General features: G+C 35.4%; 3 protein-coding genes across 6 annotated transcripts in view; all 3 read left to right on the forward strand.

Moving 5' to 3' along the window:
• The first annotated feature begins 557 nt into the window (after positions 1-557).
• On the forward strand, positions 558-1,499 carry LOC121986850 (glutathione S-transferase T3-like). The gene is made up of 2 exons (XM_042540784.1): positions 558-853; positions 935-1,499. Exons 1-2 carry the CDS (start codon positions 558-560, stop codon positions 1,497-1,499), a joined length of 861 nt encoding a protein of 286 aa, XP_042396718.1.
• A 559-nt stretch (positions 1,500-2,058) lies between these two features.
• LOC121986851 lies at positions 2,059-2,439 on the forward strand. The gene has a single exon (XM_042540785.1). The coding sequence runs from the start codon at positions 2,059-2,061 to the stop codon at positions 2,437-2,439; it is 381 nt and encodes a 126-aa protein (XP_042396719.1).
• Positions 2,440-4,677: 2,238 nt separating this feature from the next.
• LOC121985071 (nuclear pore complex protein GP210-like) overlaps positions 4,678-26,533 on the forward strand; it is a 42,732-nt gene continuing 20,876 nt past the window's right edge. For 2 of the 4 annotated variants that reach the window (XM_042538338.1, XM_042538339.1), the window contains exons 1-11: positions 4,680-5,062; positions 7,292-7,557; positions 9,674-9,846; positions 9,965-10,181; positions 11,803-12,149; positions 12,470-12,646; positions 12,821-12,959; positions 13,039-13,187; positions 24,569-24,680; positions 24,775-25,370; positions 25,489-25,612. In XM_042538338.1, coding sequence (XP_042394272.1) covers positions 4,875-5,062; positions 7,292-7,557; positions 9,674-9,846; positions 9,965-10,181; positions 11,803-12,149; positions 12,470-12,646; positions 12,821-12,959; positions 13,039-13,187; positions 24,569-24,680; positions 24,775-25,370; positions 25,489-25,612 — 2,488 coding nt within the window. In that variant the 5' untranslated portion in view covers positions 4,680-4,874. Of the gene's footprint in view, positions 5,063-7,291; positions 7,558-9,673; positions 9,847-9,964; positions 10,182-11,802; positions 12,150-12,469; positions 12,647-12,820; positions 12,960-13,038; positions 13,188-24,568; positions 24,681-24,774; positions 25,371-25,488; positions 25,613-26,533 lie in introns of all 4 variants that reach the window. The other 2 variants (XR_006113055.1, XM_042538337.1) reach the window with 2 other exon arrangements.

Below are 26,533 nucleotides of genomic sequence, written 5' to 3' on the forward strand. Positions count from 1 at the left end.
TTATTTAAAACGTTCAAGTTTTTTTTTTAATGTATAGTTTTAAATTAAAAATTAAATAACAACTAGTTATTTAACAGTTATTTTTTAACGGCTAGTTCAAAATTTCATCTATAAATAACCATCAATATGCACACATATTTTCATTCTAACTCACTACTCTTTCAATTCTACTCTCTAAATTCTCTCCCCATCTATTTTTTTCAAGTTTCTACCATCTTATTTTCTATCCAAAATGGATGAAAATAATAGGACATTTTTTTACAAATTTCTTGAATTCTACAAACAACTCGCAAGAATATTCATCTTCCCAAAATCCACAAATTCCACCAAATTATCAATACCCACATCCATTTCCCAATATGTCGTTTCCTCCACAAAATCTTCAAAATTTTCAAGGTTTTGGAAATTCTATGAATCATCTGAATTATGCCCTTTGAGGTCCATATCAACCGCTTCCAGCCGAATATTGGCAAAACATGAGCCATCCGTATTTCACGCCGTCGATTGTTCATGGATATGGTACCCCACACACAACTGGTATGTCTTTCACTCATTCGATGTCGAATGAACCTGCAACTCCGACTTTTGTCCCGGAGACTCAACTTTCCGACCGTGAATCCCCAATTGAGGTGGTCAATTTAGAAAAGGCGGTTTCAAATGCTGAGGGTACAAGAAAGCGTTCAAGTTGGACAAAGGTTGAAGACGAGGTCTTGGCGAGAAGTTTTGTCACTATCAGTGATGATCCAATAATCGGCAATGATCAAAAGACGGATGCTTTTTGGGGACGGGTTGTAAGCTACTACAATGAGAATCTTCCCCTAGGTTCAAACACCAGAAGTGCAAATGTTATACGGTCACATTGGCACAATACAATCCAAAAGAAGGTATATCAATTCAACGTAAATTACAATAGTATTTATAGTTCATATTGAAGTGGTCACAGTGATGAAGATATATTGAGGTTTGCGTATGAAAAATATCTATCTGAAAACAATGGTGTTGCATTCAATCTCGAACATGTGCGGAGAATTGTCAAAGACCGTCCAATGTTTACTCTACAGTCCGCTGATCACTTTGTGGCCACAAAGAAGATGATGACCTCAGAGTCGGGAGCAAACAACACCTCCTCCAACCAAGATGTGAGTATAAACCTGGATTATGAAGATACTCGTCCAATGGGGCAAAAGGCAGCAAAAAGAAAGGGAAAAGACAAAGTAAAATCGACCATGGAGGATCTGACAGTAAACTACAATAATACTATCACAAAGTTCACTGAGTACACAAGCGTGAAGAAGTCCGAAGTTGATTTGAAACAAAAACAACTCGAAGTAGAGGAGATTAAGGCAAAAGCTGCATTGTTCAAATCTGAAACTAAGAATCGTCGCTTGAAGTTGAAGGAGTACGAAATATTGAACAAAGACACCTCGCAAATGACAAAGGAGCAGCTTATCATACATGAATGTCTATGCAAGGATATTAGGTCGAGATGGAATATCTAAATTGTTTACTTAACGTTCATTTTCTAGTATTATTATATTTTCGAGTGATTGTAATTTTTAATTATTGTATTTCTCATTTCGATTAATGTGATTTTTAATTATTATAATTTTGTAAAACAGTCGTTATAAACAAGTCGTTGGAAACTAGTTGTTACAACTAGCCGTTGGAAACTAGCTGTTACAACTAGCCGTTGGAAACTAGCCGTTGCATGAGAAAAACAATATATATAGACCATCATACCATTTCTCAAACACATACTAAAACGTGTTTCCTCCAAAAATGTCTCATTCTACAGACAGCTCTAGCTCAAGTTCCAGCTCGACAAGCGAAGATGAAGTCCATGTTGAAATCGATGAGCAAGCTTATGATCCGGGTGAAGAACTGATGTTATTGGTTCTTCAACAACACCAACAACTTATGGAAGCATATTAGAAGAGGGGCACGCGTAGAAGAAGGTTCGTCCAAAGAAATCGTGAAGCCGGACATGAGAGACTCGTCAATGATTATTTCTCTATAACCCCGGTGTATCACGATGAAATATTTCGAAGACGATTTCGAATGCGAAGAGAGTTATTCCTCCGCATAGTGAATGCATTAGAGAATCATTCAACATTTTTTCAACAAAGGGACGATGCTGTACGAAGAAAAGAGTTGTCACCACTACAAGAATGCACCGCTGCGATTCGTCAACTGTCTTACGGAGTCCCCGCCGATCATCTTGACGAGTACCTACGTATGGGTGAATCAACTGCCATCAAGTGCCTTTTCAAGTTCTGTGAATACGTTGTTGAAATATTTGGTGATAGGTACTTGAGAAGGTCAAATGCTGATGATGTTCAACGTCTTCTTCAAATGTATGATGAGAGACATGACTTTCCTGGCATGTTAGGTAGCCTTGATTGTATGCATTGGAAATGGAAAAATTGTCCAGTTGCTTAGAAAGGTCAATTTACAAGGGGACATGAGTCACTAACAATCGTACTTGAAGCGGTCGCGTCTCATGACTTATGGATATGACATGCATTTTTTGGGGTCGCCGGTTCACGTAACGGTATTAACGTGTTATATGAATCTCCCATATTCAACAACGTCTTGCAAGGAAATATGTCGGAGATTAATTTCACGATGAACGACACTGCATATACGAAGGGCTATTATCTAACAGATGGAATATATCCCGAGTGAGCTACTTTTGTTAAGGCTTTTCCTTGCCCGGGGGATCCCAAGAGGAAGTTGTTTAAGGAAAGACAGGAGTCTACAAGAAAAGATGTTGAACGAGCATTTGGGGTGCTCCAATCTCGATGGACGATTGTCAGAGGTCCAGCTCGGTATTAGTATAATAAAAAGTTAAAACAAATCATGTTAGCATGCATTTTTTTGCATAATATGATTGTTGAGGATGAGGGAGGTCACGTGACAAATTGGTACAATGAAGAAGGTGACAAACCCGCACAACCTATCCATGGCATAAACCGAGGATTTCAGGATTATCTTCGAACAAATTCTGAGCTACATGACAATCAAATTCATCACCAACTTCGCGCCTACTTAGTTGAGCATATCTGGGGGCAATACAACAACAATCCATGAATTAATATTTCATATATTATTTTTAATGACATAATAGTATAGTTTATTTAAGTTATTGTTGCATTTCAATTTCATAATTACATGGTAATTTAAAATAAATTTTGTTTTCTCAACTTTGTAATTTTAGTCGTTCAGTTGTAATTTTGTTTTCCCAACTTTATAATTTTAGGTGTTCAGTTGTAATTTCGTTTTCCCAACTTTATAATTTCGTTTTCCTAATATTGTAATTTCGTTTTCTCACAAACATCTATTTTATTTAATAAATATATTTAAAATTTTAATATTATTTTTGAAAAATAATAAAATTATATTTTTAAATGTAAAATTATTATTAAAAAATAATAATAATTTAAATATTTTAAAATATATTTAAAATATATTTATTTAATATGATATAATTTGAAGATGAGTGAATGGACGGTGGGACCCATGAATAATGAATATTAACGTTAAAAATGATGTGAATGAAAGAAGGGTGTTGTTATAACGAATATGTGATAGTGAACCCCATATCTTTTGATGAGATGATGAATATTATAATATTAAAACATTATGGATGCTCTAAATAAACTACAATAGACAGTGAATTTCGGATTTTCAAATTTATTATGCCTATAATTATAGTGAAACTGGCAGCGTCTGCCGAAATAGAATATTAATCCTGATCAAGAAAGCTTCTGATTTAAACTTAAAAAGCACTCTACTTTCCGTCCTTAGACCATCTCCCATCTATAACATCCTATGTGTATAGTTTTCACATAAAAATATTACAATTTTAACATGAAACATTATTTACTCCAACACATCTGCACCCCATCTAAAAAAAAAATAATATTCTTTAAAATATTTTATTTTTTTATTCATAATTTAATTATCAATCTATATTTTAATTTATTATTTTTTAAGGATAATTATTATATTTAAAATTAATATTTCGATATTTGATAGGTTAAATTTTTAAAAGTTTTACATCCAATTAATATATATATATATATATATATATATAAAATTATGATTTTTACTTTTAATTTTTATTAGTATCATTTTTTTATTTGTAGTCTAGGGACTCATATTTTTTTAGTTTTTATTAATAATATTTTGATTTAATGTGGTTACTATTTTTATTTTATATATCAGTACAATGAGTAATATATTTTATATTTATGTATATCAAAATTTTTAATATTTTATTATATATTTTTTATGAAATTAGTGATATAATTTATAAATATAATTATAATGAAAATATATTAAATAAATTTAAAATAATAATTTTAATAAATTTAATATTTATAAATATACATAGTAAAATTAAAATATACTATTGAATACATTTAATTTAAATTTATAATAAATAGTTAATTTTTATATAAAGTAAAGAGAAAGAAAATAATAATTATAAATTAATTATATATAATTTTATTAATTATATAATATTATAATAAGATTAAAAAATAAAAACTCTCCCACACTATATTTGGCATGTGAATTTGATGTATAGATGGAAAAGGTTCGGTGTTATTTTTACACTAAATATGGTATTTTGATGCATGGATTGGAGATGGTTTAAAGCCTGATCCGTGTTTTGTTTTGTTTCTTAAAGCGGATTAGATATTTTTCTAATTTCACCAACGCTTTTCCATGTGAATCCGGCCAGTTCCACTCCGTTTCTCACAGTCCTCCTGACCTCGACGCCTGTCCATTTTCTCGCTCGTCAAGTCCACTCTCTAGGGTTTTTGCCATCGCTGAACTCGCTCAAACTGGACTGAATCTTGTCGGCGGAGATGGTGAACCGCGGAGCCACCGAGGTGGTGATGATGCTGGCGGTTGTGGTTCTGTTGGTGCTGGCTGCGCGGCCGGTGACGCCAACCTCGCTGGGGCCTCACATCGCTGATTTGAACGTGCTCCTGCCTCCTCGAATGACCAACCCCGTCCAGTATCGCCTCCAGGGAAGCGGCGGATGCTTCTCTTGGTACCGTCTTTTTTGTTTGTTTGTTGTTATTGTTGTTGTTGATACAGCATGAATTACAAAAGGTTTATTCTATTCGTAATATACACGAGGGTAAGGATAAATAGTAGACCTTAACCTTCTGTGACCATATCTGCTTTTCAACAACGCTTAAACCTCATATCACGCCAGCATTTGAGATCTAGTGGGTCAGGCACAATCCAGTCGTTAATTAACCCTTTAGGCATACGTCTTTGTTTGGTAATAAAACTATCTATATTTAGCTGTTATTGCTTATTGGGCTTTCTCGGTGTTGTATACCTATTAATTTGTGAATGGAAGAAATAAGCTAGTATTCACAGCGCTTTGTTTGCATTAATCGCATCTTAGATTTATAATTGATGTTGAGTGGGGATCTTGAACAATGGGCGAAAGCCTGATCCAAAAATATCCCATGAATGAAGAAGGCTAGTATTGACAATCATGACAAGACTGCAGGAAGAAGCCCCAGCTAATTTTGCACTAGCAACCACTGTCAGATTGGGGGAGGTTTTTTTTTTGCAATGATTGGGTGTAAAAGGAAGATGGATGATTCATCAGGTTAGTGTTTAGTTCGGAATTCCATGTAAAATACATACAAATGATCTAAAACTACAACATCCAACAATATACACATAGATATTACAATCTATAACCGAGGGAAAGGAGGATTTTCAACGAGGGATATCAAAACATCTTTTTCTGTAGCACCTGTGCTAGCTACTCCATGGTTTGCATCTTTGGCAGGTATATTGACATGGATTAATTGTTTTCATTATCCATTCGACCTTACCTATTCTTTATTTATTTACACATGTTTTCATATCTAGTCTGATGGTTTCAGTTCATCTGTTTGGATGTCTATCTCAGATTTGCAGCCTATACCTCAACACCTCACATGCTTTCCAATCTTTTTTTCACATATCAATTTAACTAGTGTGGTGTGTCTCGAGGAAAAGGTGTCCATTTTACTAGTTTAGTTGTGAAATTGCCCATTGTATTACATGTTATTGTCGTTGTTGTTCACCATTTATATCTCTACTCTTTGCTTTTCATTTTCTTATGACAACTTTGGTTGTCCAATGTGTGTTGTCTGCCAACTTTTAGCAAGACTTTAGTGCTTACTGTTGTGCCCAAAGGATACTCACATATCTCCATTATGTCATGATATTGTCCACTTTAGACCTAAATCCTGATGATTTTACTCTTGGGCTCTACTCAAAAGACCTCATGCCAATGGAGATATCATACATGATACATCCTTTTGAAGCCATGATCTTTTCCATATCTTTCCATGTGGGACATCCCAATAATTCTCCCTTCAAACGAAGGACCACAATGGCTCTCATAGAGTCTTCCTGCGAGCATTCGATCACTCTTGACCTGTTAAGGTCATATCTCCATTATGACATGATATTGTGCACTTTGGGCCTAAACCCTCATGGTTTTACTCTTGGGCTCTACTCAAAAGGCCTCATGCCAATGGAGATATCATACATCCTTTTAAACTCATCATGATATTTTCCATATATTTCCAATGTGGGACTTTGATTGTTTCACAATAATCCTCCCTCAAACAAAGGACCGCAATTACTCTCATGATTTGGGTTTCCTTGCAAACATCCCATCACTTTTGACCTGCTTTGGCCTTCCCTGCAAGTATACGGTCACCCTGATCTATTTCGGGTCTCCCTGCGAACATCCGGTTATCCTGACCTACTTCGGGCCTACCGCAACTTCGTTCAAGATCGCCCCACATGACATCTGGTCTGGACCATGACTCTGATATCATATGTTGTGACCAAAGGATATTCACGTATCTCCACATTGACATGATATTGCCAACTTTGGGCCTAAGTCCTCATGATTTTACTTTTGGTCTCTACCCAAAAGGTCTCATGCCAATGGAGATATCACACATCCTTTTAAACTCATGATCTTTTCCATATCTTTCCAATGTGAGACTTTGATTGTATCCCAACACTTACAATGTCTGGTACCGTAGAAAATTGGTTTATTAGTTTCTTTGCAATTTAAACTAGAATACATATAATATAATAGCCTGGTTTGATTATTATAGAAGCTATTGAGAATTAAAACAAGAGTAGCAACAACTTTGTCTGTTGAATTTACTAAACATTGTGTCTCTTATGAGCTTGGACAGTACTTATCTTTGTTTTTTCATAAATGTGTTACCATTTTTTTCATATACAGGACTTGGGATCATCATGATTTCCTGAGGGTTGAACCAGAGTACAATAGCAGCAGTAGGTGCTCAACAAGTGCTAGATTGATATCTATTTCACGCTATAGTGGAAGGAAGGAGACTGCAGTGTATGCCACTGATCTACTAACTGGGACTACAATTCGGTGCAAAGTCATTGTAGAGATGATATCAAGGATCCAAATTTTTCACCGTGCTGTGAAAATTGATCTAGATGAACTTGCCACATTGCACATTCATGCTTTTGATAGTGCAGGTTTCAGCTACCTTACATTTTTACTTTTTTCTTACGATCACTAAATAATTTGTCAACTCGTGGGACATTGTCTCATTGTACAATTCCATGGGAAGTTTCATTATAAAGTAAATCATTGATTCTATTATCTAGTATGTCCAGGATGCAAGAAATTCAATCGCTTTGTATTTTTGGTTTCTCACATAGCACATGGTTATTACTATTACCACCTGCTTAGTTGTTGCAGTTGAACAGATAAACTGAAGGAAATGAATCTAGTATCAGCATTGCACGTCATGCTTATTCTTTGAGTTTGGTAGTTGAAATTAATTTTTTGGGTTTTTATTCTAATGGATTGTCAATGGAGAAATGAATTTCTGCTTTTACACATAGATGACTATAGATATTGAAAATTTGAAGGCTAACAAGTGTGCTTGATGCACAATTGGCAACTGATTGTAAAATTCCTAAGGCTATTCTGCAAAACTGGAATTATATGAGAGTATAAATGAAATTTATGAGGAAAAAGCATAAATGAGATTTAGTAAAGAGTCTCATAAGGTCTTGAAGGATTTATAGTTTAGGCAATGAGGTTGTTCATATTTATATTTCTGTAAGTGTTAAATAGGAGAATACAAATTAATGTTTATTATTATATGTTCTATTGAGACTACTACTACAAGGTATACATAAGGCTCAACATAAATTGTTAAGGCAAAACTTAAAACATCTATCGTGGAACTAAACTCACTACATATAGCTATTTGATTTAGAGTATCTATGATGCTCTCCCTTAAGTTGGAGTATAAATGTTCTATGCCCATATGTTAGGGTCCTATTTGTGAAAGCATATATTATTAAGGGCCTAAATATAATATTTTATCAAAATTCTATGTACAACTTACCTATTTGTCAATACTATATATTACAAAGGGCCTAAATGTAATATTTCTTTGATGAATAAAATATATATTATAGAGGTTGAAGGTACTATCTAGGGTAATAGCCTTGCATCTTTTCCTCTTCATGGTATCAAAGATTGTGTCCTAGATGAAGATTTTGTGCCACTTTAAATTTGCCTTGCCCCTAATCTACATGGGACAGTGTGGGATAAAAAAAGGTACATATGTAGTTCAAGTAGCATATAGGATAATTTTTTTTGCCCCACCTCATGCTTCTTTGCTCAATCCACTTGAATTTAGTCTATAATATACATTGTAAAGATATTTTATCTATTATTTTATATTTTATAACTCTGCCCTGCATGAAAAGTAGAGTAGGGTGGAATGAGGAAGAAAAATTTGTCCTAAACCTGCCCTACTCTTTTGCCATCCTGATTGAAGATCCTTAATTGAAGACAACGACGGTGGAGGTATCTCCACGGATAAGTATTCAGCCATGGACATCCATGGTATCCTTTTAATGAACATGTGCAAGTAGAGATTGATTGATATCTTGCAATGAGACATCCTAGTTAGCGGGAGAGACATAGATGTATGGGAACAGACTTAAAGAAGAAGGTGACCTTAAAATGGTGAGATTAGTCAGAAAAAAGTAGTGCTGCATCTCAAGTGTTCTTTACTACAAACCCCTTTTTGAACTTGAAGTTATCCAATATGAATCAGTGAAACCAGGAGATAGACTATCATGAGTTTGATGCTATGGGTGAACGAAGTTAACAAAACCATAAGTTCAAGGTATGGTTAAATAGGACTCGGCATCTCCAAAAATGAGGAATGAGATAACTAGTCGAGAGAACCATGTCTTGTGAGTTATGCTTTGGGGAAAAAATTCATGAGATAATGATATTGGCATTCAACTACCTCATCTTGTTGAGAATTGTATGGTCATCATCTGAATAATATCACGAGATACAAAAAATATGAAAAGGCAGATTGCATGGAATCCATAGCATCATCAATGTGAACAACTCTAATGAAAGTATTGAAATAAAAAAAACCCTTCTATTTGCTAATCATTCCTATGTTGTTTTTTCATTGCCCTTTGACTCCACAGATTATTCATTTTTTTTTCTTTGATTTTTGCTACTTAATATAGCCATCCTACTTCATATTTTAGTGTTAGTTTAACACACTCCAAAAGTTTAGCTATTTTGAGTAACACCTTATGTTTACAGAAAATGAGTTCTCAGCATTGGTGGGTTTACAGTTCTTGTGGAAACTTGTGCCTCAATCTTCAGATGTTGATACCATCAATCATCTTGTTCATGTCCCTTTGAAGGAAACACCACTAAGTGACTGTGGTGGTTTCTGTGGCGATCTGGATCTGCAAATTGAGCTGGAAGATAGAGTACGTAGATGCTAATACATTTAAAATTTTAAACCATTCTCTTCTTTTCCGACAATGCTTTTTATGGTGACATTTAATTCTAGCATTTGTCTTGTTTTTCTTTTTCTTTGTGTTTCAGGGTGTAGGCTCCAACTTATATGTAGTCCAGGGTTCTTCAATTGGTCATGAGGTTGTAAGTGCTCAGTTATTTGAGCCAGAACTTGAGCATGTGGACGACCATATTATATTGACTGTTGCTGAAGCTATGTCGCTGAGTCCTACATCACCAATCTTTGTCACTGTTGGCGCTTTATTACGCTACAATCTGAGGGTTATTCGCCTGAAGACTGCTACAGGTGTCTACTCAACAATCAAAATTAGTAAACGGATGATGAAATATAGTGGCAGATTTCTTCAACTAGTGTGTTGCTCAATGAGAATTAAATCTCTAGGATGCAAACCATAATACAATTTTGACTATCGCCGACATCCTATCCTGTTACAATTTCAGTTTTGGCAGATCCATGTCGTGGGACTTTGGTTGAATTTTCTTGTGGTTGTCGCTTATGCTTGCTGGATGACCATTTACATGTCTGCAAGCAAAGAATGGAAAGTTCTTTGTTATCATTATGCAGTATTATTGGGTCTAGTAGAAAATGAAGTGTTTGAGGATGGTAGTGCTGGCAATAGACATGCTGTAACCCGACATTTGGCTTAAGGACATAAGCATCCAAACTTCCTCAATAAAATATCTGCATATGCAGTTAACACGATCACACTGGCTCAGTTGTTTGGCTGTAGCTAGAAATATTTGTTAGATAAGCCCTTTATATCATTTCTCTGTGTTGCATTTTTTGCTTAAAATGATGATTTTGCATACCTTGGTTTTTTTGTGATATACAAATAGAATGAGGTGTTCTGAGATGGATCAATTTTGATTATGATGTTGGTGCATACTAAATATAGGTAAAACAACTTAAAAGAAATATGTTCTGGTTTCTACTTGGCATTTGATTGTTTGAGATACAATCCATTAGAGTGCTCGAAGGTTTGCCATACATAGTACTTTTATGAATGGTTTGTTATGATTTAAATATCTACCAGTAATCCAAGCGTAAGCTGTTATAACATATTTAAGTTTTGGTTCTGCTTGTTTTGGACAAACTATCTTTAATTTTCATTTTCCTTTTCAAAGGAAAAGAATTTTTTTTTAATGAAAAATGTGCTCTATAGTAATACTTTTTCTTGTTTTTATGGGAAAGCTTTTTCTTGGTAATAAGTAAGTTTTATTATATATGGAAGTCAAAAAGATGATGGCAATGCTATCTTTTATTTTCTGTTTTACTTTTCAATTGAGAAAGGCAAACAGGAAAACAATGGATTTTTTTTTTCAGGTATCTAACACATACTAAATAGACTTATCACCTATCTATGTTAAATTTGATCAACCAAATTACAATTGTGGCAAGATGCTTGTGCTTTGCACAAACATGCCATTGGTCAGAGAGATTAAACAAGGATATAAAAGAAACTTGTGAGCTGATTTACATGATGTGTGCGACAATATCATGATAAACACTTGATTGGCAGACCAACATTTCTAAATTGCAGCTTAAATTGTTAAAAGTATCATATTTGTATAAAATTTTGATTTAACAAAATTTATAGCTAATTTAAAATATCCCTATCAAGACTTCATGGTGAATCTAAAGATTATCTTTGAAAGAATAAATATTAGTATTACCACACCAAAAGTTCATTATCCTGCATCATTTGACTCAAGGCTTTATTTCAAGACCTTTTCCTACCAGCTGCTTCCTTTTTTCATGCTCATTTACTTGGTCAGCCTATATTAACGGAATTTTGTTTATTGTTTACTATGTCGATGCAAGTGTTGGTCATATAGTAGGTTGTGTTTTGTTTTTTTGCAATAATATGTAAAGTTTGCTTTATGACATGCTGCTGTTGCCTTTTCAGTTATTGATCTTCCATCCCTGCATCATAGATGGTATGTGACAAATTCTTCAGTGGCTCATACTGACCCTGCGATGGGAGTTGCTCATGCCTTGAGTCTTGGTACAACTGATATTGTTGTTGAGGACACTAGACTTTCTGGTCATGAGCAGAGATCAACCATGCATGTAGTCATTCCTGGTAAACTGTGTCTATATCTAGTACCAGTGACCAATGGCTCCATTCCTGTAGAAGGGGTGGCTTCTATTTCTTCCTCAGATGTTTGGTACGTCTTTCCCGGCCAAGAGTACATGATTAACATTAAAGTCTTAACGGAAGGCCCTGATGTAAATGAAATACTCATAACAGAGGTGGGAGATGATTTCTTTTTTGCAAGCATATCTATATTTCTCCGTTAGATTATATGTTTCAACTATTTGTAACTTCAGAGCTGTTTGTTTATGGAGAACTTGGGATATATCTTGCATATACACTTGCGTACTAGTATGCATTATGTAGCATCTGCTCTTGTTGTGAACTGCTCCTATTCTTTATTGTATTGACATCTCACTTAATTCTATCCTTTTGGCTACATCTTGATGTCTGATCCCATTATGAGGATAAAGATCTCTTCATTTCCTTTTTGAGGGTATTTACTCATGCTTTTGTGATTGTTATTCTTAAATGGCAGAGCAATGACTTTACATTGGAAAGTAACACTTCAAGATACTGGGATTTGTATGCTCTAGCTGGAGATGTCATGTTAAGTAACTGGGAATATTTTAGATTGCTTAAGCCAATTTCCGAAGGAAAAGGTGTTCTGAGTGCTGCTCTTTCTTTTCAGAGAGAAAAATTAGGATCTGTCGAGGTAATTCATCTATTCCTCTTTTGTTTTTGCAACAGTGACCTTTTATTTTGTTTTGATTTTTAATTTGAGTATTGGTGCTACATGATATTGAATAATTTGAAAAAGGATGATTTTGTTTTTGTGGTAAAAGTATAATGGTATTTGGCAGTTTCCTAATCTGCATTTTTTTTCTAGGTTCTGAGGGCTGTGCAGCAAATTAATGTCTGCAGCAAAGTTGGTTTAGTATTTGGAGAACATGATCATATTTCTGAAGTCATTCACCTTCCTTGGGCTCCTGGAATCGAACAGGCATTTGAACTAAAGGCAACTGGAGGTTGATGTTTATACTGCTAACCTAATGTCTAAATTAATTGGTATATTCCTAACATCATTATCCTCCTTGTTTGATTTAGGGTGTGGGAATAGCCTTGAAGACTACCATTGGTTATCATCTAACGCGGCAGTTGTTTCTGTATCTGCTTTTGGTTCTATTCTAGCTAAAAGGCCTGGTCAAGCAATCATTAGAGTAGTTTCAGTGTTTGATTCTGCAAACTATGATCAGGTGCTTATTTATTTCAGTTGAACTAATCTCCGCCAAACCCATTGAGTATGTAGATTGTTTAATGTGCTTAAAGCCAAGGTTTAAAATCTCGACCCGTGTCGAGGTTTCGGTCAACGATACGGTTTCAATATTATATCGTGCCGTGCCGTGTCGATACTGTTTCGGTATTTTTTTATTTATATATAGTAATTATTAGATAAATATGTTTATTGTGTATAATTTAAAAATAAGTTGTATAGTGATTTTATATAAGTTCTTTGAACAATTTAATATTGTTAGAAAAAGTAATTAAATATAGTTTTCTTTAAAGATATATTAATTACTCGAATTAAAATTGATATATGATAGTTATATAAATTAATTATTTATTCATTTAATTAATTATTAGTTTAAATCTTATATATTTAAAATAGTAAAAAATCAAAATATCAATTAAACAGTCAAAAAAATATAAAATAATAATAAAAAATTATCAGAACATAAATATGAATTATTAGAATTTTCTTAAATTTTTAAATAAATTTAAAACAGTAAAAAAGAATTTTTATAATATCAATTAATAATTATTTTATTATTTTAATTTTAAATATATTTTTTTATATATTTTATAGGGATAATTTAATTAGTATTTATAAAAGTCTATTCAAAATATCACATCTCTAGTTAGGAATTGTTTAAATTAATTAAATATTTATTTTCTTTTTGTAACATCATGCAGCACGCAACGATCCTGCGAGTCCCGTGAGCAGCACTCGTGCTACGCTTTTGGTGGCGGCGGAGGCATCGCACGACGCTTCCAACGTTGGAGGTGGTGTTGCGCGACGCTTCCGGTGCTGGTGGAGGTATCCTGTGGTGCTTCTAGCGCCACCGGAAGCGTCGCGGGACGCTTCTGGTGGCATCGTAAGCGTCTTGCGACGCTTTCGGTTGTGTAGAGGCGTCCCGCGATCATCGATTGCGTGTAGATGATGCACGCGAAATTTATTCGCGTGTTGTGCCGGTTTTGCTTCCGCACTGAACGGTAAATTCCGGCGGTTTTGGGTGGAACGGCTTGACACTTCAAACCCTGCTTAAAGTTGATGTCATGCTTTGCATTGTTTATGATGGTATTGCATTGAATAACACTTTTGTTTCAATGAATATAACTAGAAACAAATGATTTTTCAGAGTTGGTATAAGATTATCCTAACTTCCTGTTTGAGATACTGTGAAATTATTAGAGGAATTGATTTGTGGGCTAAGGAGGCCGAATGTGTGGCATAGTAGCTTATGTGACTGGATTGATGGGCATTGTGTTGGTTGCTACTCGGAAAGCCTATAGGTTCCACTGTACAAAAATTTTGTACAAAGATCTGAACCTTTTCCTAGCTACCATGTGTTCTTTTAAATTAAATTTTGGATCTCCTGCGGAACTTAACACGTTTGATCCAAAACTTAATCTATTTGTTCTTTTAGGTTTTGACTTGGATCTCCTGCGGAACTTAACACGTTCGACCCAAGTCTCCTTAAGTTATTAATTCCATTAAATATTAATTTCCATAAAAGGTTCCCAGTACTGACGTGGCGAGGCACATGACCTTCTTGGATATGGGAGCAACCACCACCGACTAGACAAAACCTTTAATAGAAAGCTAATATTTAATTTCCTAAAATAACTTTAGGTTAACCAAAGAGAACAATCAAATCACAAGGAAAAGAAAGAAACAAAAGAACACAACTTCAAAAAAACATATTCGAAATACTAGAACGTAAGCCTCTTGTATTTGGTATTATTTCCATAAATAACTAGCATGATGCGGAAAAAGAAATTACTAGTTATACCTTGTAGAAAAACCTCTTGATCTTCTACCGTATTCCTCTTCTAACCTCGGACGTTGTGTGGGCAACGATCTACCAAGATGAGAAACCACCAACCACCTTCTTCTTCTCCAAGCAAGGTTCGGCCACAAAGGAAGAACTTTACCAAAGAAGAAAATCAAAATACTAACCAAGCTCCAAGAGATGCTAGCTTCCTCTCCTTCTTCTTCTTCTTCTCCGAGTAGTATCCGGCCACCACAAGAACTCCAAGGGAGAGGGAGAGGTTCGGCCACCACAAGAAGAAGAGATGGAGATGATGGCCGGCCACACCAAAGAGGGAAAAGAATAATAGATGTTGAGTATCATGAAGGAACACTCAAACCTTCTTTTATATTCCTTGGCCTACGTAAATTAGGAAATTTAATTACAATAAAATTTCCTTAATTTCCTTGACATGATTTAATTGAGAAAAATAAACTAATATTTCCCAAATTAAACTCTAATGGCCGGCCAAAACAATAGGAAGCAAATTGGACAAGTTTCAATCAACAATTAAAACTTTCCTTATTTGTTTCCGGAAATTTTAAAAAATAAAATTTCTCTTTAAAATCTCTTCATGGTTAATAAAAGGAAATATCTATAATTTTAATTTTATTAACATGTGAATAATTTTAAAGAGAAAATAAAACAACTCTCCAATCTACAAATAAGGAAAGAAATCTAATCTCTTTCTTTAATCTTTTGTAAATTTTTACAAGAGAGATATTTAAATTTTAATTCTCTTTTAAATTAAATCTTCCACATAATAATAAACATTAAAATTAAATTTTCTTTTTAATTAATTATGGCCGGCCAAGCTAGCTTGGGAACCAAGCTAGGGCCGGCCTAAGCTTGGGTTTAGGTGGGTATAAAAGGTGGGTATATGTGGGTATAGTACTCTATAAATAAGAGGCTACGATAGGGACCGAGAGGAGGAATTGGTTTGGTCTCCCGATAAAATTAAGCGTCCCGTGTTCGCCCGAACACACAACTTAATTTATGATAATTCATTCCACTAGAGAACTATCGTTGAACTACCGCACCAATCCCAAATTACATTTTGGGCTCCTTATTATGAGTGTGTTAGTCTCCCTGTGTTTAAGATATCGAATGTCCACTAATTAAGTGAGTTACTGACAACTCATTTAATTAATATCTAAGTCCAAGAGTAGTATCACTCAACCTTATTATCATGTCGGACTAAGTCCACCTGCAGGGTTTAACATGACAATCTTTATGAGCTCCTCTTGAGGATATTATCAACCTAGTATCTCTAGGACACAGTTTCCTTCTATAATCAACAACACACACTATAAGTGATACCATTTCCCAATTTATCGGGTTTATTGATTCATCGAACTAAATCTCACCCATTGATAAATTAAAGAAATAAATATCAAACATATGTGCTTGTTATTATATTAGGATTAAGAGCACACTTCCATAATAATCGAGGTCTTTGTTCCTTTATAAAGTCGATAAAAGGAACGACCTCAAATGGTCTACTCAATACACTCTGAGTGTACTTAGTGTAATTATATAGTCGAAGATAAACTAATACTAATTACACTACGACCTTCAATGGTTTGTTCCTTTCCATTCTGGTCGAGCTCTTTTATAATTTATAAATTGTATAACATCATCTTCTGTATGTGACACCACATACTATGTTATCTACAATATAAATTAAATGAACAACTACAAAACAAATGTAGATAATTAGACGAATGTGATTCTTTATTCATAATGAATGTTTACAAAGCTTAGGCTTTCGATACACTCCAACAATCTCCCACTTATACTAATGACTAAGTCGCCATATCTTCTACCATACATCCGATTCCCATTCCTCCACACGCCGATCGAAAGCTTTCTTGGAAGGGCCTTAGTGAAAGGATCCGCCAGGTTATCCGCTGATGGCGATGACAACTTCTCCTCGCTCACGATATCTCGTATCGGTGGTACTTGCGCTCTATATGTTTACTCGCCTTATGAGCTCGTGGTTCCTTCGAGTTCGCAATCGCTATTATCACGATAAATTGTGATGATCTTGGGCAAACCAGAATCACATCTAAGTCCATTAGAAAGTTCTGAGCCATACGCTTCTTTAGGTGCTACATACTCGTGGTTGAGTCCAAAACGCATTCGCTTAACACTTCTCCGAAATGGCTCCACCTCTAAAGTAAACACATATGTAGACTTACTATTGTCCCTATCGATTGAAATCAAAATATGTAACCCAGGGAGCAAATCATCGCTTGGTAAACTAGCATATAATCCCTAGTCCTTCTTAGGTACTTTAATATACGCCATCCAATGTCCTTGTCGGGTTACTCGATATCTCTTGACCGTACTACGAAACAGATGTCGTGTCTCGTCATAAGATCGTTAGGCTTCCTACGGTAAGCGTAAGGAACGCTTTCGTCCTCTATCTCTTTTGATGTCTTTGGAGACATCTCTTTAGATAGAGCTAATCCATGTCTAAAAGGTAAGAAACCTTTCTTGGAGTCTTGCGTGCTAAAACGAGCAAGGATTGTATCATATATGAAGCTTGGGATAGACAACATTCTTTTCTTGCGATCCTTATAACTTTGATCCCAAGAATGTGCGCATACTTCTAAGTTCTTCATATCAAATTGTTTGACAACCGTACCCTTACGTCGATAATACCTTGACATTGTTGCCGATTAACAAAATATCATCTACGATAGTACAAGAAATACCACCACGTTTCCGTTACACTTTTTATACCAGACTCATCCGGACTTTGAATAAATCCATATGATGGATTACTTCATTAAACCGGATGTTCCAAGACTGAAGCTTGCTTTAGTCCATAAATGGACCGATTGAGCAGATACTAGATGCTCTTTGCCTTTTCAATAAATCCTTCCGGTTGCTTCGTATGGATGTTCTCTTGAAGACTTCCATTAAGGAAAGTCTTGACATCCATTTGCGAATCTCATAATCCATATGAGCAAGAATGGATAAGAGTATCCGGATAGACTTAAGCGGCTACCGGTGAAAAGGTTTCCTCGTAATCGATTCCCTCTTTCGAGTGTACCCTTTCGCAACAAGCCTAGCTTTGAAGGTTTCTACCTTCCGTCATCCTCTTTTTCTTTTGTAGATCCACTGCATCCAACGGCTTTTACACCATCGGTGGTTCTACAAGCTCCTGACCTTATTAGAGTACATGGACTCTATTTGGAATTCATGCCTTTTGCCAAGATCTATATCTTGGAGTGCTTCATTATATGGGGATCGGGTTCGTGTTTACCGGGATCAAGTCCAAGACTCTCCCAAAATATGAATCTTCAGGTTTCATTCTGACCCTCCCACTACGACGAGGCACTTCGTGGTTGTGTATCGTGTGTGACACGTGTTGCGGTCTCTTGTGGTACTTCATCTTGTCCTGTTGGTACTGAAGTGCCTTCTCTAAGTTCTTCAAAACAACTTTACTCTGGGTTTGTGATCCATTATATAGTCTTCTTAAAAAGCGGGCATTGGTACAATGACCTTCGGTCTTAGGACTATAAAATAAACCACCTTTCGTTCCTTTGGGATATCCTACAAACACGCGAACTTATGCGAGATTCTAACTTATCAAGATCTGGTTTCAGACGTGTCTTGGACTACCCCATATCCGAATATGTCTTAGGCGGGTTTTCGCTCGTTCCACGATTACATGGGAGTAGAAACGATTTAGAAGGTCTAAGTTGAGCGATATCTTCTTGTTTCGAGCGTATCCCCAAAACGAATTTGGTAATTCAATAACTCATCATTGATCTAACCGTCTCCATAAGAGTCCTATTCCTTCGCTCGCTACACCATTCTGTTGGGGTGTTCGGTGCGGACAATTGGGATTGAATCCGGCCTCGATAAGTAATTCCTAAACTCTCCTAAGAGGTATTCGCCACCACGATTTGGTAGTGTCTTGATACTTTTACCTAATCGTTTCTCCACATCAGCCTGTATTCTTTGAACTTATCAAGCACTCGGACTTGCGCATTAGGTAAATTTATCCGTATCTTGAATAATCGTTTATGAAAGAGACAAAATATTGAAAACCTCCTCTTGCCTGGATAGGACCACACAAATCGAGTGAACCAACTCTAACACTTCTTTGGCTCTATACCCCTTGGCCTTGAGCGACCTCTTGGTCGTTTTACCTTCTCGAGATTCACAAGTTGGAAAATTTTCCAACTCTAATGAACAAAAGTCCATCCGCTATAAGCCTCTGAATCTACTTAAGTTAATATGACCAGCCTTAGATGCCAAAGATATGCTTGATTCATTTCTAAGGTTCTTTTCTCTTATTATAATTAGAAGATGAATTATAAATTTCCATTTTGCTTTGTGGAAGAATTTGGATTTAAAATATACAAATGCCAACACCTGAACAGATAATCACTTTATTTCTTTTAATAACTACATCGTTCTTGAAAGAAACCGAATATCCATCTAAAAATAGTTTAGAACCGAAATTAAATTCTTTCTAAAGCTGGTACATAAAACAATTTCTTAAAACCAATTTATTTCTACTAAAAGATAAGTAGGCGTCTCCCATTGCAACATTAGTAGCATTGCCCGTGTAGACGGTAATCTCCCTTGAGATAGTCGTCGGGTTTCTGGAACCCCTGCAATGAAGACATTCCTAGGACCAACCAACACGGTAGATAACACCGCTAAACGTGTTTCAACAACTAGAGTATGAGATATACCTTTGTTTTGGTTCTTACGAGGACGGTCCGCCTTCCTGACTGCTTGCGGATGAAGCACTTGCCCTTCGACTTCTCATTCCAACTTTAAATCCGTACTAGATTTATTCACTTTCTTTCTCAGGTTTGTTTCTTCTTCTTCTTACCTTTCGGTTTAGAAGTAGAACATTTCAGCATAGTGAATTTGAGCGTTATGACGAAATAACCCTTCTGCTTGAAGTTCCGTCAGTTCCCCAATGAATAAATCCTTTTATTCATATTATAGTTCGGGCGGAAAACTTCAGGTAGGGTTTGGAGGATCATATCGATCTGGGTTTCCCATGATTTCTCCTCGAGGATCGTAGATTTCGTTCGGATAAGCCGTCGTGTTTAGGATATGATCCCTTACGGAGTACCCTCTTGCGTGGTGGCGTCGTTATCTTTCTCATAGCTTCTTACCTAGTATGATGACGAAGAGTTCCTTGAGATTGTTCATAATATCATGGGCTGTAAATCTTTATCCCGATGTTGCAATACATTTGACATTGAAGCGAAATGTAACACCGCGCCGTCTCATCCGCTTTTACCCATTTCTATGATATTGATCTCCTCTTGGGTAGATTCACCGATGGGTGCGTCGAGCGATGCTCGGTCGATCTGAATTTATAGCTTTCGGTGATGAAACGATATCCGGTTTATTTTCGATCTATGTAATTTGGTCCATGAAGTCTATTTTGTTGAAGTATGATGGACGATGGGTTGAAAGTCGTCTAAGAATCACAAATAACTTTTGGTCGAACTAAATTTAGAATAATATTGATTTCTCAAACAATACTATTTTAAATTAACCAACACCTTAAAACACCGTGAATTTTGTAGCCTCAATACGGACAATTGAATTCAACATTTGTAAAAGAAGGGTTTTAACCCATTAATTTTATTATCTTGTCAACTAACTTTTGTGAATAAAATTAATAGTTGGTATTATTGGTCACACAAATAATAGCGGTGACTCCATTGGGGAGGATCTTATTAGATGTGTCTAAGTGTACACCATTACTTGACACTAAATCCATTAATAAGATTATGCCCCTTGGTTGAAGATCACGCGCTCTTAATTAACTTCCTATAGTCATCCAAAATGGAAGTGTATTACAGTGATCCATAAACAAGCTCGTCCGTTATGGAGGAAGGCACTTAGAGCCAACGCGTATTTCATCACTTACAAACCAATAATGGAGACCGTGGATTTACTTAAAATCCCTCTCCCACTTAGTTATTTATAAATGAGGAATTTTAACTATCTAGCCTACTAAACTTGTAAACTAACGTGCACACAATATAAAAGCGATAAATAGAAAATCTAATTTTCGACTATTATGGCTTTTATCTTTAATCGTCCTCCGTGTGTTGTCATTCCTCTGCCGTATTTGGCCACCGCCACTGGGTCGCTTGCTCCTTGTTCCGCTGCGCCTCCGGTCCTTAGAAGGTTCCACGCTTTGCGAGATTCGATCCGCGACGTAAATAGAATTTTACATTTGATCCTATATTCCATAAAAGGAATGTATACGTATCTAGATCAAAAATAAAATCCTATAAAACTAAATACACTCCTGCGTATTTTAATACAATCATGCACAACTTGCCATGGCCAAGGGTCCAATCACACACGTAATTAACTAAAAGCCGTAATAGTTGGATCCTGCGTCTAGCACATCCTACTATTAACTCGCCTAAATTATGTATGACATGCGTAATTAAACTAAATACCAAATACTGAGGCAAACCCTAGCTCGATATCAATTTTACTTGGAAAGCCTATAGGTTCCACTGTACAAAAATTCAAAGATCCGAACCTTTTCCTAGCTACCGTGTGTTCTTTTAAATTAAATTTTGGATCTCTGCGGAACTTAACACGTTTGATCGAAACTTAATCTATTGTTCTTTTAGGTTTTGACTTGGATCTCTGCGGAACTTAACACGTTCGACCCAAGTCTCCTTAAGTTATTAATTCCATTAAATATTAATTTCCTAAAGGTTCCCAGTCCTGACGTGGCGAGGCACGTGACCTTCTTGGATATGGGAGCAACCACCACCGACTAGACAAAACCTTTAATAAAGCTAATATTTAATTTCCTAAAATAACTTTAGGTTAACCAAAGAGAACAATCAAATCACAAGGAAAAGAAAGAAACAAAAGAACACAACTTAAAAACATATTGAAATACTAGAGCGTAAGCCTCTTGTATTTGGTATTATTTCCATAAATAACTAGCGTGATGCGGAAAAGAAATTACTAGTTATACCTTGTAGAAAAACCTCTTGATCTTCTACCGTATTCCTCTTCTAACCTCGGACGTTGTGTGGGCAACGATCTACCAAGATGAGAAACCACCAACCACCTTCTTCTTCTCCAAGCAAGGTTCGGCCACAAAGGAAGAACTTTACAAGAAGAAAATCAAAATACTAACCAAGCTCCAAGAGATGTTAGCTTTCTCTCCTAAGTAGTATCCGGCCACCACAAGAACTCGAGAGGAGAGAGAGGTTCGGCCACCACAAGAGGAAGAGAAGGAGATGATGGCCGGCCACACCAAGGAACAAAAGAGGGAGAGGAATAATAGATGTTGTGTCTCATGAAGGCACCCTCACCCCTTCTTTTATATTCCTTGGCCTAGGTAAATTAGGAAATTTAATTACAATAAATTTTCCTTAATTTCCTTGACATGATTTAATTGAGAAAAATAAAATAATATTTCCCCAATTAAACAATGATGGCCGGCCAAAACAATAGGAAGCAAATTGGACAAGTTTCAATCAACAATTAAAACTTTCCTTATTTGTTTCCGGAAATTTTAAAAAATAAAATTTCTCTTTAAAATCTCTTCATGGTTAATAAAAGGAAATATCTATAATTTTAATTTTATTAACATGTGAATAATTTTAAAGAGAAAATAAAACAACTCTCCAATCTACAAATAAGGAAAGAAATCTAATCTCTTTCTTTAATCTTTTGTAAATTTTTACAAGAGAGATATTTTAATTTTAATTCTCTTTTAAATTAAATCTTCCACATAATAATAAACATTAAAATTAAATTTTCTTTTTAATTGATTGTGGCCGGCCAAGCTCGCTTGGGCACAAAGCTAGGGCCGGCCTAAGCTTGGGTTTAGGTGGGTATCAAAGGTGGGTATATGTGGGTATAGTACTCTATAAATAAGAGGCTACGATAGGGACCGAGAGGAGGAATTGGTTTTGGTCTCCCGATAAAATTAAGCATCCCGTATTCGCCCCGAACACACAACTTAATTTTATCGATGATAATTCATTCCACTAGAGAACTATCATTGAACTACCGCACCAATCCCAAATTACATTTTGGGCTCCTTCTTATTATGAGTGTGTTAGTCTCCCTGTGTTTAAGATATCGAATGTCCACTAATTAAGTGAGTTACTGACAACTCATTTAATTAATATCTAAGTCCAAGAGTAGTACCACTCAACCTTATTATCATGTCGGACTAAGTCCACCTGCAGGATTTAACATGACAATCTTTATGAGCTCCTCTTGAGGACATTATCAACCTAGTATCACTAGGACACAGTTTCCTTCTATAATCAACAACACACACTATAAGTGATACCATTTCCCAATTTATCGGGTTTATTGATTCATCGAACTAAATCTCACCCATTGATAAATTAAAGAAATAAATATCAAACATATGTGCTTGTTATTATATTAGGATTAAGAGCACACACTTCCATAATAACTGAGGTCTTTGTTCCTTTATAAAGTCAGTATAAAAGGAACGACCTCAAATGGTCCTACTCAATACACTCTGAGTGTACTAGTGTAATTATATAGTCAAGATAAACTAATACCTAATTACACTACGACCTTCTAATGGTTTGTTCCTTTCCATTCTGGTCGTGAGCTACTGTTTATAATTTATAAGGTACTGATAACATCATCTTCTGTATGTGGCACCACATACTATGTTATCTACAATATAAATTAAATGAACAACTACAAAACAAATGTAGATAATTAGACCAAATGTGATTCTTTATTCATAATGAATGTTTACAAAGCTTAGGCTTTCAGTATACACTCCAACACATTGAAGGTATGTAGGAAGTGGCAACAGAAGCAATTAGCTATTGATATTCCATTGAAGGTTTCAATGTCAATATATACTAGTCGCAAATGCAGTTTAGTTTATCTGGCACCCCACAAGGCCACAACTCAACTCTCATAGCTTCACAACTTCCCACTAATACTCTACTGATAACTTGCCACTGATGCTGCACTAATACAGTAAGATACTACTAATAACCACATCACAAATACATTCTACTGACCCTACCATATCAGCATCATACTATATCCTCCATATTGGCATCTCACTATGTATATTTCACTACACATTGAAGGTGGGCTGGACCTAGATCCGCATACGTAATATCTATAGTAAACGCCTTACATTTTACACATAAGTAATAGGCAGAAATGTTCCATTTTGTTGATTTTTTTTTTGTGTCTAGTCATGGTAATGTTCATCATTCAATTGATACCATACAAATCAATCTGGACCATCCATGTTTTTGAAAGTGTTACAAAAGCAAGTTGGACATTCTGTTATTCTTTGCTGAAAGTTTGGTTTTGTAGACCGATCAAGAATTTCTTACTTCTGCCTGATTATATTGTACTAAAGAAAGCCAAAACCTTTGTTGGCAACATTAATTTTTTACTGGAAGCATATTATTTTCTTTTGTTTATGCATAATGAGAAAAATTGAAATATTGTTTGAAAACTTGTGTACTTCCATGGATAACTTTTCTCTGTTATAGGTTGTTATAGAGGTCTCCATTCCCTCTGCAATGGCTATGTTGCCATTTTTCCCCGTGGAGGTGGAAATTGGAACACAATTTCATGCTGCTGTGACATTGAAGACGTCAAATGGTGCTGACTCTTTGTTAAATGCTGAATTTCTCTTACTTGGACTCATTGCTTTATTCTTTTTCAAGTGATTTGTATTCTTTTAATCTCCTTGAAGGTTACTACTACAGCAGATGTGATGCTTTTAGCTCTTCTGTCAGGTGGAAAGTATTTTCAGAAAGTGGTTCTTTCAGAATTCTGAATACTACAGATTTGATGGCTTCAGAGATTTCCATTCACTTGAATGATTATAGACCAGAATTGGGGAACCCTTGTTCATGGACATCTCTATATGCTTCTACTGTTGGCCGAGCTGTGCTGCATGCAAGTTTTCCCCTTGAATCACTCTCTTCTATACAGTCTATGGATGGAATCGTAACATTAAAGACTGTTAAATCTTTAGCGGCATATTATCCTCTTACTGCTTATCAGGCAGGAAATGGAAATCAACACGGTGGTTACTGGGTTGATTTATCTAAGAGGGATGCCAACATACAAGATTTAGATAGTAATGGTCTTGATGAGTTGTTTCTTGCTCCTGGTTCATCAATGGACGTATTGTTAGTTGGAGGACCTAACAGATGGGATCACAACACTGAGTTCATTGAAACAGTCAATGCTTTAGGTGGGCAGGATTTGTCAGTTGTTCAGCTACATGAATTATCCAGTGGTGGGAGATTTTACAGAATCATTTGCCAAACAATTGGGGAGTTTGTAAGTAATATGATCTACATATTGAGACTCGAAAGACTATCATCTTGTTTTGTGATTCAGATTAAATTTAATTTCTCAGGCTAAATTTTTACTTGATTGATAATTGTTTCTTTTACAGAAATTACTCTTTTCACGTGGAAATCTAGTTGGAGATGATCATCCAAATCCTGTGTTAGCAAAATTGGAATTGTTTGTTTTTTGTGCCTTTCCTTCTTCAATTGCGCTGATTGCTAATGAACCAGGTATTCTTTTTCTTATTATGTTAGCATGCAATTTCAGTTTTTCTTGTGTAAATAATGAATACCAAGTTTACTACTGCAGTCCTAAAATTACAAAAAGTAGTGATGCAAATCATTGAAGGGGAGCCTTGGCGCAACGGTAAAGTTGTTGCTTTGTGACCTAAAGGTCACGGGTTCGAATCCTGGAAATAACTTCTTGTAAAATGCAGGATAAGGCTGCGTACAATGGATCCTTCCCCAGGACCTCGCATGGCAGGAGCTTCGTGTACCGGGCTGTCCCTTTTTTTTTTAGTGATGCGAATCATGCAAAGCAAATCGGTCCAACCTTAAAATCAAGTATAGAACTTTTGATTAATAGTCGTGAACACATAACAATAAATAAAGTAATAAAATTCAACTCCCAAGTATTATATTTTTGGTGATAACATTAAATTTATCATATTTCAGAAAAGAATATTTTTGAATAATGGTTACAAACAATTAATAATAAATAAACTAGTAAAATTCAACTCCCAAGTAATATATTTTATAACATTAAATGAATCACATTTCTGAAAACTTTTCAATGTCCATATGCTGGATTGGAAGTTGAATGACTTCAAATAATTAACAAATTCCAATGAAAACAACTGATTTGTAGGTTAGGCTCAAATTAATTGTTATTACTAGACATATTACTCTTGTTGATGTTGGAATCTATATTATAAGTTGAAAACTAGCAGCGAAATCATAATAACAGGCGTTGCATCGCCAGAGCAATTCAAAATTGGCACAGAACTTTGCAATAACTTTGATGCAATATAGGGATAAATAATCTCACAAAACAAGTAATTGATGAGAATAAAAATTCATTGAGAGGAATATTATTATACAAAAGATAATTAACATAGTGCACTAGGGTTCTCTTAAATGCTCCAACCAAAT

Source organism: Zingiber officinale, chromosome 5B, assembly GCF_018446385.1.
Source record: "Zingiber officinale cultivar Zhangliang chromosome 5B, Zo_v1.1, whole genome shotgun sequence".
Lineage (NCBI taxonomy): Eukaryota > Viridiplantae > Streptophyta > Magnoliopsida > Zingiberales > Zingiberaceae > Zingiber > Zingiber officinale.

Coding starts and splice junctions, on each gene's coding strand:
- LOC121986850 (XM_042540784.1), top strand. CDS start 558: ATGTCGAATGAACCTGCAACTCCGACTTTTGTCCCGGAGACTCAACTT. Junction 854..934: donor AGAAGTGCAAATGTTATACG/GTCACATTGGCA, acceptor TTCATATTGAAG/TGGTCACAGTGATGAAGATA.
- LOC121986851 (XM_042540785.1), top strand. CDS start 2,059: ATGCGAAGAGAGTTATTCCTCCGCATAGTGAATGCATTAGAGAATCAT.